We start from the raw sequence: 14,343 nt of genomic DNA on the forward strand, positions 1-14,343 counted from the left end.
AAAAAAAAAAAAAAAAAGATGCACTCGTGTCTGCACCATTTTCTCTGGGGGTGGGGCCTTAACAGCCTGCTGGAGACAGGGACAGGTAGGGGAGCAGTGGGCGTTTGTGTCGCTGGCTGGCAGTTACGACACTCACACTGACTTCCCCAGAGGGCCATAGCCCCAAACTGCTCCTCCATGCGTGTCCCATGCCTGCCGTGACAAGGCAGATGGGGTCAAGGCCACTCGGGAGAGGCTGCGTGGAGGGAAGCACATGGAGCTGCAGCTAAGTGACAGCACCGGTGGCAATGACAGAAAATAAGCAGACACACAAAGGACACAAACATGTCCGCAAAGAAAATCACCAATAAGACTGTGTTTAACCTTAGTAGTAGTAAAAGAAAAATTTTACATTTCCACCTATCAAATGGGTAAAGAATATTTTTGAGATAGGGTCTTGCTGTGTAGCCCCGGCTGCCCTCCAACTTGTGCTGATCTTCCTGCCTCAGCCTCCCAAGTGCTGGGATTATAAGCATGTGCCACCACACCCAGCAGAATATTTCACTTTTTTAATGACGCTGAATGCTGACCAAGAGACAGGAAATAGACACTCCCATACACAGGAGAATCTGGAAGACAGCTGGGTAATTCATACCAGCAGTCTCTAAAACACCACACCCTTTGACCAGAGAACACTATACTAGGAGTTCATCCTCAAGAAATAAACCCAGGAACACAAAAGTATAAGAATTTTTACTGCAGTATAAAAAATGTACTTACAAGAACAGAGGAAGGGGAACAATTATAATTTAGTCTTCGACTCCTACTGCCATTTAAAAATCATACTTTTGAAAACAGCTTAGTGACAGGAAGATGCCCCGTATAATATTAAGGGGAAAATTAGAACTAAAAAATGGCGTAAATTGTAATCCAAATTTGTTCTGCTTATTTTTTCCAGACAGGGTCTTGCTATGTAGTTCCGGCTGGCCTTGAACTCACTATGCAGCCTAGGCTGGCCTGGAATTTGTGGCAATCCTCCTATCTCAGCCTCCTGGGTGCAGGAGGTGCAGGATTATTACAGAAAAAATGCTGGATTGTTAAAGAAAAGATTTGACCAGGCATAGTGACACACACCTATCATGTCAGCACTCTGGGAAGCTGAGGCAGGAGATCGCAAACATCAGTCCAGCCTGGGCAACTTAGTGATTTGATGAGACCCTGTCTCAAAATAAAAAAAATAAAGGGCTGGAATATAGTTCAGTGTGAAGGCCCTAGGTTCACTCCCCAGTACCACACACACACAAAAAGAAGCAACACAGTCAGGGTATTTTGCTTTTGCAGCAATAGGGCTGGGGTTTTCTGCTCTTCCTTCCTTATTGCCACGTCTCCCAGGGTGGCTGCAGTGAATCCATGCAGATGGGTGCCTCAAAGGCCTCCAGGACAGACCATGAAAGAAAGGGCTGGCAGGAAATCTGGAGAGGCGAAGGGCACAACCTCCTGGCCCAGCTACCTGAGGCGGCTGGCATGGCCTTCAGGACAAACTCAGTGTCTTGTTCCCTGTAGGTGTCGGGACGTTTCCTCGTCACAAAGTCACTGCTGGGTGCCAGCCCCCCTCGCTGCCTGGCCCACCTTTGTCTTGTCCTTCAGGTCCAGCGACTCCATGGGCCTGTTCTGCTGCTGCCCGAAGAGCTCCAACAGGTTGTCGTAGTTGGTGGTGAGCACCATGGTGCCCCTGTCCATGAGGCCGAGGATGGACTGCAGCACCAGCGGGTTCTGGATGTGCTGCTCCAGGCTGTCAAACACCTCCATCAGGCAGTCCTGGAAGAAGTTGGGCTTGGTGTCGCCTGTGCGCTGTGGGAGAGAGAACAGAGTCACAACGGTCACTTTCAGGCGGAACTATGCTGGGTGCTGCAGGCACAGTAGATCAAAAAAGAGTTTACAGCTACTGGGGCCTCCCAAGGTGCGCTCCTCACACACTGCAGGGCAGGAAGGACAGGATGGCCCTGGCTCCTGCTGAGTCTCCCTCGCCACACTTCCGCCCTCATTCCTGGAGATTCTGAGGCCATGTGCATGATCTGCTCTGCACTTTGGCCTAGAAAATCCTTCCCACCGCCCTCCCCCATACAACAGCACCCTCCTCAGCCACCCACGCCAGCCTTCAGCAGGACCAGAGCCGGATCCTTTCTGGAACCCCTGGGGAACCCCACCACACACCACTCAGCCCTCCAGTCTCACCTCTCTTGGGACCGCACACACCTCACCCTGCTCGCTGAGGCCGCTGTGACTCCCCAAGGAAGCCAACTTTCCAGCCTGTCCCCAACCCAGCTGACCACCCACACCCTAACTCCTCGTGACGGAGGTTTGCAGAACTGTAAAGAACAGCTCCCAGAGCAGGGATGGCCAACCTTTTAGAGCTTGTAATGGTACAAACAGCCGCTGTAGCAATGTGCCATAGGGTTGCCACCTCTGCCCTAGGGCAGGCAGCCAGCCTCTCTGCAGATGAAGGACAAGGGCCTTCCATGCCCAGCCATGCCGCCAGCCCCCTGGCCCATTAGCTGTTCCCTCCTCTTCCTGTGGCGGGGCCAACACTCTTGTCTATCAAGGACCAGAGAGGAAACACATCGGGCCTATGGGCCACAGTCTCTTGCGGTTACTCAGCTCTGCTGCTGGGCACCAAAGCAGCCGAGAGAGACAAAGTGTCATCACATGGGCATGGCCGTGTGCCAACAAAACCTCCTTCACGAAAGCAGGTGGCACACCAGTTTGGCCCCAGCTGTATGTGCCTGCCCCTGCCCAGTGACGGTAGTCATCCCCGAGTAACAGGGCACCACTGTGGGCCTGGTCCACTACCTGAGGGGTCGACGGCAATGGAAATAGGCGGAGCTGACTTCCGCTGCAGCCCTGTCACCCTCTCTGCCCACGGGCAGGAACGTGCACACAGGCATGGCAGGAGCAGGGCAGCTGACCTCGGGAGCAGGGTGGGAGCTCAGGCTGAAGGCGGCAAAGCAATGGGGAGGCCCAGGTCCCTGACACCACCTGGCTCTGCTCCCCTGTGCTGCCTGGATTTCCACGTGAGAACTGAATTGCTGCCAGCTCCCTTCCTCGGCAGGCACGCTGCCTTCTCCCGTGTTGAGGGAGTAGCTGTCACCTGAGGAGACATGGCTGGCCTGACAAGCGACCAGCCACAGGACACCCGGTGCTGAGAGTCAGTGAGAGCTCACCCAGCACGCACGTAGGACAGCACCCTGAGGCAGCGCAAAGGAGTGCCGCTTCACCGGGGGACCCATGTGGGCAAGGGGTGACATCCTGCAGGCTCACAAGCCCGATTCTGCTGTGGAATGAACCCTGTAGCTGTCCCCGTGCGCCCTCAAGTCTTCGTCTGAGACTCACAGGTGACATCTTCCGGATCAAATCGTGGGCCACGACCAGCAGGTCCCGGTCCTTCGTCACCTTCCTCCGGAACTCGGCCACATCCCCAGGGTGCAGCACCTCCAGCTGCTCTGCAGCCTCGATGACAGCCTCAATGCAGCTGCGCCACGAACACAAGGCAGGGATGCCTGGGGCCACCGCGGCACTGACACCAGTCCCAATGACCAGCAGCAGCTCCTGGGGCTGCTTCCGGACGAGGCTTTTTAAAAACTTTCTGCTTCAACATAAGGGAGAGGAACAAGAATCAACACAAGCACTGTGACCTCAAGTCTGGAAACGGCTGTGATGTTCAGGTCAGAGCCAATAGCCCTGATGCACACATTCTGTCCCCTGTGTCCTCTGGACCCTAGCAGCAGACAGAGCCTCTGCATTTCCTGCTCCGGGTGTTTACTCTGCTGCTCTACTCTTGTTCTGCTAAGGACTCAGGCAGCTGTGCCACTCTCACCTCCTCAAGCTGCCCACCAAAACAAAACAACCCCTGCTGGCAGCTACAGCTAAGACCCTACTGCCGGCTGAGAAGCTCTTCTAGCACTGGCCCGGCTGCCTGCTTCCCGCATGCTCTCCCCCGCAGACTTCCCTGTGTAACCAGGCCTGGAGGTCCAGCCTGCCCCAACTTTGTATTTCACTTTTGTCTTTGTAGCGTCATGACAGAGAACCAAAAACCCTCCTGAAGGTAGAACTGAGTTTATTTACCTTGATTTTTGTTCACTTTTATTTGCTGTCTTTTCCACTGACTCCATCTGTGAATCCTAAAGAGAGAAAATGATCAGGAGCAACTTATACTTCCCAGATAAAAGTTGTATGGTGTGTGTGCGCGTGCATATGCATGTGACACTGGAGACTGAACCCAGGATTTTACCCTAAGCTACATCCCCAGACATCCCCCTGCCTCAGCTTCCCAACTGCCAGGATTACAGCTATGTTTCACCATGCCAGGCTCAAAAGTTTTTATTAGTACCCTGGAAGAGAACTAAGTCTAGAATGAAAGGCCCCTGGGCTGGGAATGTAGCTCAGTGGCACCTCAGCGCCTGGCAGGTACAAGGTCCTGAGTTCAATCTCCAGTACCAAAACAAAGAAGTCCTAAATCTCCATTTAAATTAGAATGTTTGAACACCACCACTACACAGTGAGTTCCAGGTCAGTGTCAACTACATAGTGAGACCCTGTCTCAAAAACAGAAAAAAAAAAAGAAAAAAGAAAAAAGAAAAACGCCATATACAAAAAACATACACCCAAACTCAGAAGGCTAAGGCAGGAAGATTGACTCCAGTTCAAAGCCAGCGTACACAGTGTGTACATAGGCTGTACACAGTGACATCCTACGTACCTGAAAACAAAATGTTTCCTAAACCACCACTATCTCACGCAGCTCATCAGACTGGTCAGCAGCTCAGTCATCACCACCGAACTAATCAGAAGGATGGATGCAGAGGGTGCAGCGAGCTACAGGGGAGGGCACGCAGGACAGTGTCTGCGGGAGAGGCAGGCTCTTTCCCCAGCACCACATCCCAGTGCCAGGCCTCAGCCAACTGAACCCCACCCAAAGGAGCCTGCGTAGTCAAGATAAAACAGGAATCTCACACCAGTGGTCTCCATCCACCCGGCTATGCATACTCCACAACTTCCCAAATCACCTTTTCCCTAGATTCTACAGCTAGTATTTACTGTAAACAAGGGGCCAATGATAAAATAATAAGATAACGGGACAGTCCCTGACTCTGAGCACTAGGTGTTCCGGTCTAGACTTTAGTTCTTGCACTGGAGAAGTGAGTGCAGATCCTTTCTCCCGCACTGATAAAGCAGTTCCCCATGAGATTAGCAGCCAGGCGCAGAGCCCCAGCATCTCTATGCCTGCTGTACCTCATCAATTCCCTGCTGCACACCAGGGGAGTGACACCGATGACAGGTCGGGCACCCAGACCCGCATCACTGAGAAATCGGCCCAGTGGGACAGGCTGCAGGGCAGCAGAGCTGTCACACTCCAGAACGGGCACCACCACACACTGCATGCCCGCCGCTGCTCCACACCTGCTGTGAGCAGAGCAGGAGGTGCTGGCTTAGCAGTGGCCAGAGCGGCATGACTGAGAGCCACCTGTCCGATTGTGGGCAGCTTTTCTCACCTCAGCTAGAACCGGGTCATCAAGAGCGATTTTCCAAGGTGAGAACACTAGTGCGAAGAGGCTGCAGAGCCCAGGGCATCCAGAGCTCCCCACCGAGCACGCACACGCCCACTTCCCTGGGGCAGAGACCCCAGCTTCCATGTGAGGACCAGCAACCTACAGTGGCCATGACCTTCCCTGAGGCTATGGAGCCTCACTCACCAGCCACGGGCGAGGCTGCTGCCGCCAACTCCCACTTCTTCCCACTGCAGTCAGAAGTCAACGGAGGTCAAGTCCGCTTGGGGGAACTTATCAAGAAGTAACAGACTGTGGGACAGGAGCAGCCTCATCTCTAGCCCTGAACTTTCAGCGGTTGGCCTGATTACTCACCCTCAGCTGTACTGACTACAAAATACAACCTCCTACGAACTGGCCGTGTCTCCAAGGCTTACTGCTCAGAAATGCAGGTGCAGTGCGTTCAGACCCCCAGGTCAGGTAGTTCAGCAGGGACCTTGGGTTGAGGCTGCCCCAGCCTTCCACTGCCAACCTCTCTTCAGGACTTGGGACCTCCGGGCTCAGTCCTGGTGCAGGGTAATACAAGGTACTCATCAGCTGACTAATCCTACCACCCACTGACCCCTAAACCACCCACACCACTGCAAGATCCGTGCTCCTTCACCCTAAGGGCAGAAGTTGTCTCAGCTTCCCCACACATTACAGGATGCTTTTCAGTCCCACAGAGAGGTGTAGAGAAGACTGAAGTACATGACTGTTATCATGCCAAGAGCTTTCTTAAAAAAAATGTTTCTTCTCATTAGTACGTGTTTGCAGTACACAGTAGTTACATTCATCAGGTTGGTACGTGTCATCTCTACTTCAAGCAGTTCATAGTGGTGCATGCCTGTAATCCCAGCACACTGAGAGACTGAGACAAAAGGATTACAAGTTGGAGGCCAGCCTGGGCAACACAGCAACTTAGTAAGACCCTGTCTCACAATAAGCGGGGGAGCAACTGAGGGAATAGCCGATGTGAAGGCCTGGGTTCAATCCCCAGAACAGTGGCTCACACCTGTAACTCCAGTACCAGGGAGGCTAAAACAAGCTCACAAATTCAAGCCCAGGATGGACTACACAGCAAAACCCTGTCTCCAATTCCTTTAGTTACTGTTCAACTGCTTCTGTTTTTCCACATATAGATGGATCGCAGTTACAAATTCAAAACATAAATACTGTATTTACACACCAGCAAAAAGGCATAAACAAATTAAACATTTGCAGGCTGCACTTAACATGACATGAAGTGATTTCCAACTCCCCAAGAGACCGAGTCGTTGCTCCTTCCAGCATTTCCAGAACAGATGAGAGCTGGCACTCCAGGCAGGTTGGTGCTAGCTGGTTCCGAGCCTTTCTCAGCCCCCCTGCAAGGCACGGAGCCAGCTCCTCCAGGGGCCCTTCCAACAGTCACACAGCTCCCAAATGGACTGGCACAGGGCCCCCTCCCCATGCTAAGACCAGCTCTGACCTCTAAGGACCAAAGATCCAGCAGAGGAAGAGCCCTGGCCTCAGCACAGCAGGGGGAACTGCAGAGCTGCCCATATTTAGGCATTTACAGTTCTGTATAAACACTCCGTATTTAAAGACATTACCTCATTTCCTGTTGTGCAGCAGCATAAAGATCAGAGCCAAATCTCACAACAACCGGAGATTACCCAAAATCTCCCCTGGTTTTCTACCAAGGTCCAGGGGGAGAGCTGCACAGTCCAACCCCAGAAGTTTCCAAGGACTCCCAAGCCTCTGACACCCTGCTCCCACCCCCTGCCACACCTCCAAGCCAATGGGATTCCAGACCACAGGAACAAAACCCTTTGGAGGCTGCATCTGTTGGTCTCCTTGGTGATCATGTCGTCACCAGTTTTGGGCTCAAACCCAAGTCATAGCAGCAACTCACTCTATTACAAGAACTATTAGCATTTTTTGAAGGCAAAATCAGTCCCGATGCAGATTCTTAAAGCATTTCCTGTCCTTTTCATCCAAAACCTCTAATATAAGTATCAGCAGGATGTTTCCTGCTTAGAACATGAGATCAGATCACAAATGTTTTATAAACTAGTTATGCAACAGCTGGATACTGCTGTATTCTAGCTCTGGGACTCAGCACCCAGTACTAAATAAATGCTCATTAAATAAGAGTCTAATTCAAAAATGATAAACTTCAAAAATGAGCTTATTGTCCTTGAGCTAGCAAAGCAAACCTCCTCCAGTCGCTAGCCTGCTGCGGTAGACTGCTGATGCCCCATGAGGCGCCAAACCACAGAACTGCTGCTGGCCTTCGCCACACAACTGCTCTGCACACTGACCCATCAGGCAGTGAGATGCAGCTGAAGCCAGTCTGCCCTCTTGACAGTGCCGCTGCCTGAGAGAAAGCCACAGGGGACCCAGGGTGACTGGGTGCATGCTGGCCTTCAGCCACTCAACCTCACCCAGGCAGGTGGCTGCCACTGTGTGAGCCACCCCAGTACCAAGCAACAGCTCACTGCTGCTACCACTACTCTACACTGCCAAGAGTGAGAAGGCCAGAAAGATTAGGAGGCAGTGGGGCCAGTGTCTGTTACCAACGCTAATTATTAAAAGCCGTGGAACAGGGCCAGGGATTTAGCTCAGTGGTCCCGGTGCCTGCGCCGCAAGCACAGGACCTGAGTTTGATCCCCTATATCAAATAAATAAATAAATAAATGTCATATAACAAAAATCTAGTGTTCACCTTTGATTACTGTACAAGCTACACTTTTCACTTAACAAGCACTGTGAATCAGAAAAAACTCAAAGGAAAGATCCTTTAAAAATTATTTTCTTTAAATGTCAGCCTTTTTCTTTCCATAAATTAATTGTAAGCTGGGTGCCATGACACATACCTGTAATCCCAACTACTCAAGAGGCTAAGGCAGGAGGATTGCAAGTCTGAGGCCAGCCTGGGCAGTTCAACAAGGCCCTGTCTCCAAGAAACAAACAAACCAACCCAGCCAGAAGTGGTAGCATATGCCTGACATCCCAACACTCTGGGAGCCGGAGGAGAAGGATCTGGGCAACTTGGTGAGGCCCTTTTTCAAAATAAAAAATAAAATATGGGATGGGGATGTAACTCAGTGTGAAGGCCACCAGAAAATAACTAAAATAAAAGCAGCTGGGGATACAGCTCAGTGGTGGAACATCCCTGCATCCACTTCCAGTATCTGAAAAGCAACAGGGTCACATGGGCTTTACACAGTGTAAACAGGGACAGGCACAACAGGCCGTACAGCAACTGTCACAGTGCAGAGGGCTGGCAGCAGAGGCTCACACAGCCGGAAGGGCAGGGTAACACAGGTGCCACACACACCTAGCAGCATTTCCGAGTGCCGGCCTCTGACCCACCTGCAGCTGGTCCCAACAGAGAGGGAGCAGACAGCCCCAAAAGTGCAGACACAGCCAGGCAAGTGCTCAGACGCTCCCAGGCAACAGAGCAAGCAACGACCGGCAGTATCACTACAGCCACTACTGCCACTGTTAGCGAAGTCACCACACAGAATTGCACAGAGGAGACGGCAGGCTGGGACACCCTGAGCATAAGCAGGGAACCAAGGTGGACCCTGTGGCATGGCATGCCCTCCCGGGGAGCCACATCTGCCAGTCTCCTTCCAAACATGGTGACGCAGGTGTGGGCGACCGTGAGTCTGAAAGCCAGTGCCCTCCAGCCTGCTGCCTGGAGCAACTGGCACTAATGTCACCCTCCCGCTGTCCTGATGCCTGCAGTCTTCCTTTGTCACAGCAGTTGGCTTCCAGGGTGGACCTTAGCAGGTGTGTTAGAGCAGGGAGGCAACAAGAGCAAGTGTCCAGTACACCTGGGAGCCACGTTTCTAACCACAAGCAAAAATCCAGGCCCAATGACAGACATGTCTCAAGGAATTCTTGACAGTACTGCTAGATCCTCTTAAAACGGAAGCAAGTTGCTCACTAATGGCCAAAAATGTGAGCCACAGAGGACAGGCTCAGGCACCAAAGGTGCACTGGGACCTGGCAGAGAAAACAGACCTGGGGTCAGGGAAGGCTGCCAACCCCACAACAGGACGCTTCTGCCATCCTCAGTTTTCTCCTCATCAAATGAGAAAGCCACCACTCGCCTGGCCGGCCGGCCTGCTGCAGAATGGAATGAGGAGAAGTTGGAAGACACTCGTCAGCCGGAAGATGCTCACCCATTACAGACAGCTCAGCATCCTCGGGGCTCAACTCAGCATGGCTTTTTCAGGAAAGACCCACACCCAGGCCACCATTTAGCCAATGGCGCTGGTAAAACCTAACCCCAGCCATTACCAATAATGAGGATCTGCAGGATGAACTGCTCTCTTCAATTTGCAGCAGACAGACCCTTAATGTGAACACACCGTACTTCGACCAGTCAATTTTTATTCAGCTGAATTAAGTACAACAGAGAAAAACTGTAATGATGAAATATGTTAACCGGCTCCTTAAAACCAGAGCCCCAAACAGAGCTGCATTGCATAGGGGCACAAACCAGGAAAATGGCTCATGCTACCAGCAAGGAGGATGCTAAAAAAAACTTAAGGGGCTGGGATGCAGCTCAGAGGTAAAGCCCTAGGTTGTATCGCTGGGACCTCAAAATATAAATAAATAAAGCCAATGTTAATTACTGCCTCTTGTACAGCCCTTATTCCATTCAAAGGCCAACGCTAAGCACTTTACATGTGTTTTCTCATCTAATCCTCTCAATAGCCCAGCGAAGCAGGCACTGCTTTCATCACCACCTGGTCTGGATGGTGAGCCCCTTCCTCTTTACGAAGCCAGCAGTGTGGTGTTGTCTTGCACCTGCTCTAATCCTGGTGCATCCTGGAATGGCAAACTGATCCACCTGATGTCCCAAGACCTTGGGATGCACGGAAGCACAAGCTGTTCACAGTCTGCCCCTCAGATGGGACACGTGATGGGAAAGCACCAAAAGGAGGCCAGAGCACACTGTGTAAGACTTGAATAGGCTAAAGTGACTCCATGCTAATAGACCAGACTGTGCTTCTTCATATGCTAATTGCTACCTTGGTTAACAGCCCGCCCAGGGGCAAATGGTTTGACAAAAGGTGACCCTAGAACATTTCCTGCATAAGATAAGCAATGTGTTTGCAGTCTTGTTCTGTGAATTCCCTGACTCTTTGTTTAGTAAAACCTTATAAAAAGTACCTCAGCCCCTGAGCAGTTGCCTCTCTGAGCCACCTGGCTCCGGGAGTGCCGTCTGGCCAGACTAATAAAGGTCTTTTACCATCTAGGCTGGTGTGTTCCTTCCTGGGTTTCTCGGTTCTCTGTCGTGTTCCCGGAGCCTCGCTGGGTGTTAGGGCCCAGCATCGTGGAGGCCTTTCGGCTGTTCACGCTCCGTGGAGTGGAAGTGAGACTTTAGGTCTTACACTGAACCTCCAGCATTTACTCAGCCTGAGGACGCATAAAACATGTCCTAGGCAGTAATCCCAGCACTCAGGAGGCCGAGGCAGGAGGGTCACCACAAGTTCAAAGGCAGCCTGGGCTACATAGGGAGGCCCTATTAAGTGAGAAGGGCTGGGGGTTTAGCTAGCTCAGTGGTGCTGCTACCTGCCTTATAAGCACAAGGTCCTGAGTTCATTCCCTGGTACCAAACAAAACAAATAGAACAGTGAGATGTCCTAGAAAGTAATCTGATGAAACTCACAAAATTTTAGAGCTGGAAGGATCTTAAAGTTGGGTGACACCAAATATCCTTTTTTTCTCTCTCTTTTTCTTTCCCTGAAGTGAAAACCAAGAATCTTGACAAGTGGTGATCTGGCCCAGTCCAAGGATTATGGCAAGCTGTAAACTCACTCCTGACTCGTATCCCAGACTCCTGCTGCTCTCCTGGGCACTGTCTGGTCCACTGTGACCCTAAAACTCCATCTCAGGCATCAGCTCCACCTCCTGCCCATACCTCCACACACAACAGGGCACAGGTCTGGCCTCTCATGGTTTCTCCTGATGTCTCACCCTGTTCCTTCCCAGAAATGCTGCCTGAGACCACTGGCCGCCCCTTGGGAGGCCTGTGCCGGCCAGCAGTTGTCAAGTTTTCTGTTTGGTCTTTGCTGACTTGTCACACAACTGTTCACATTCACTTTAGCAGGGAACAGATAAACAGAGCTAAACCAGGAAACAACGCCGTCATGACATCCTCTGGACTCAGGGCCCCTTGAGGGTAGGAAGCAGAGTGCAGCAGGAAGCACCCAGCCCCAGCCAACAGGGACCAGCAGTCCTGAGTAAGACCTGGGCAACTCTTTCTGAGCCTCTGGTCCCTTTGTGAAAACAAACAATACCATCAACTCCAAAGGTGGCTGGGAGCATTAAATCGATTAACATTTAAAAGAACAAAGCCTGAGACAGCACTGCAGGTACTTGTAATTCCAGCACTCAGAAGGCTGAAGCAGGAAGATCACTACAAGCTCAAGGCCACGCTGGGCTCCATAGTGAGGCAGAATTTAGCTCATTGGCTGTGCCTGCCTCACAAGGGATCCCCAGTGCCAAAAACACAAAAAAGAACAAAGTCTGGAGCAGTGTGCCTCCAACACCCCAGGTATGTGAAGGGGAGCCTTCTTAGGATTAAAACCAAAACTTCAGCTCCTGTCACACTGGTCACATGTGGCTGCCGTGATGGACAGCAGACATGCAGCCCTCTGTCACCCTCGCAGGAAGTTCTACAGCACAGGGCTCAGCCAGGCTCCTCTCCCTCCCTCCAGTCTGCCACTGCCTTGAAGCCCTGGGTCTCAGAATGAGGCTGCTGACAGCTCAGCAGGAACCGGGCTGGACCCTGCCCATTGGCCCCTTCATCCTGCTCACGGTGTGACGTGTGCACTTCCTGTGTGGACAGCAGACACCCCGATGAGGAAGCCGTGGTCACTCCCACCTCTCACATGGTCTTGCTTACTCCAAGACCAGGGAGACCATTCAGACACACGCAAGCCACTTCACTCTCCTCAGACCCTTCACCTCCCGCCCCCAAGTGCCCATCTGTGCTCAGCACGAAGGCGCCTGTGCCTAGGTCGTGGTGTGGCTCTCGGGCCCTCTTCCTAACCACACCTGTCTCCAACCCTGTGCTCTGCACAATCCCCAGTCTTCCCATTCTGGCTACCGGGACACTGCTCTCAGGCTCCCACCAGGCACCGGTCCCTTCCTTCCTGAATCATCACCTACTCCAGAAAAGGCACTGCTTTTCCCCTGGCCCCTTCTCCTCACACCGGAGGCCCTACCCACCCAGTAAAGGGAGGCAACACCGCCACCGCACCCGCCCCTCAGGATGGGGCTCAGCCCAGGCACACCTCACGAGTCCTAAATCTGCCCTCCTTAACCCCAAACCAGCTGCACTCAAGCCACAGCACCTGACTGCATGGAAAAAGGACCCACCTGGTCCGCCACCCCTCCAACCCAGCCCTTGCGGCAGGGCTGAGTCCTCCTCTCCAGTGCCCAGGACAGAGGCAGAGCACACTACTCACGTGACGCACTGGTCTCCACAACAATCAGGCAAGTCCCTCTTCTTTCACCACCCGGGGCAGCTGCTCCCTCTAGCCTAACCATTGTGTAATAGGCAGGAACTGCTCCAGGCAAACTAGTCAGTGACAGCTTGGGAATGGCCCACGGAAAAGGATGATCTTAGTCCCTGAGATCTGCAGACCCGAAAGGCCTCACTTGATGAGGATCAGATAGGTACCATTTGGCAACAAGCCGCCTGGTAGGGAGGTTCCCACCAGCTCGCGACCACCTAGCTACTATGTAAATTGCCTCAAATCAGCCTCCTGGGAAGAGGGCAGCGCTTAAACCTGCATCTCTCCATCAACAAAATCGCTATAATGAAGTCTTTTTCCAACCACCACCCTGCCTCAGTCCCAAGTAAGTCTGACAGAACCCATCAGGAATTCCAATCAGTGCTGGCTGGGGGCGGGGAAGCGGGGAAGACACGACTCAGACCAATGATTAATTCTAAGAATGCAAAGCAAGGAAACCATCTAAAGTGCCCTGATCTGCCCAACTCCCTGTGCCCCTCCATTCTTGTGAGTCCCACGGCGTCATTAAGTTAAAACACTGCCTGCCCTGGGCTGTGCAACAATAAACAGCACACGGGGGCCCCAAAGTACACCCCCTTGTTCGGTACAGAAAGCGGTCCTTAAACACTTTCGAGGCGGAGGCAAGAGGATGTCTGGGAGTTAAAAGCTACACAAGTGAGAACAGGTCTCCAAAAACAATAATTAATTAAAGTGCTCCTCGGGTGACTGGTTATGTGTTTCTATTTCTTACATGATTTTTACAAACCTCGGGGATACTTTCTTGGACGCTCCCCGGTCCTCAGGTTTCACAGAGGGAGAGGGAGACCGAGAAGACACAAGCCTCCGGGCAGGTGGCAGAAATCAGCGGAGGGAAGAAACCTCGAGGGAGGTGGGAAGGGGACCCCGGGGATCTCGAGGGGCTAAAGGAGAGGTGGCGGGGTGGTCTCCACCCGGGAAAGGTGGCGGAGCCCAGGGGGCAGGCAAGGGCGGCTCCACGGAGGCCTGAGGGCTCTCGAGGGGCGGGGGGTTCCCGGAACATAGGATGGGGGGCCTGCCCTGGAGCCGCCGTGGTCCTCAGGAGGCCTTGGGAGACGAGGGGGTGATCTTGGGGTCTCCGGGGTCCCAAGGTCTGGAGCGGAGGGTGCCGGACCCAGAGGTCTTGGAGCCGGGGGGCTTTGGGGGCCTGGGATCCCCGGAAATAGTGGGTAAGAGCTGGAGACCGAGGAGCGTCGGGGTCCCGGGGTCCGGACGGGGCCTGG

The 14,343-nt window shown here is 52.7% G+C and overlaps 1 protein-coding gene across 4 annotated transcripts in view; it reads right to left on the minus strand.

Annotated features, from left to right (window-relative positions):
* The window catches only part of Fam118a (family with sequence similarity 118 member A), a 23,105-nt gene extending 8,768 nt beyond the window's left edge, over positions 1-14,337 (minus strand). The window contains exons 1-4 of one of the 4 annotated variants that reach the window (XM_010634338.1): positions 13,851-14,337; positions 4,102-4,157; positions 3,370-3,622; positions 1,609-1,830 (exon numbers count right to left, since the gene is read on the minus strand). In XM_010634338.1, the coding sequence (XP_010632640.1) occupies positions 1,609-1,830; positions 3,370-3,622; positions 4,102-4,148 (522 nt within the window). In that variant the 5' untranslated portion in view covers positions 4,149-4,157; positions 13,851-14,337. Of the gene's footprint in view, positions 1-1,608; positions 1,831-3,369; positions 3,623-4,101; positions 4,158-5,897; positions 6,274-7,153; positions 7,309-13,850 lie in introns of those variants that run through there. The other 3 variants (XM_010634339.3, XM_010634340.3, XM_010634337.1) reach the window with 3 other exon arrangements.
* Positions 14,338-14,343: the final 6 nt, after the last annotated feature.

The sequence above is a fragment of the Fukomys damarensis genome, unplaced genomic scaffold (genome assembly GCF_012274545.1).
Source record: "Fukomys damarensis isolate Sample0158 unplaced genomic scaffold, DMR_v1.0_HiC HiC_scaffold_19, whole genome shotgun sequence".
NCBI lineage: Eukaryota > Metazoa > Chordata > Mammalia > Rodentia > Bathyergidae > Fukomys > Fukomys damarensis.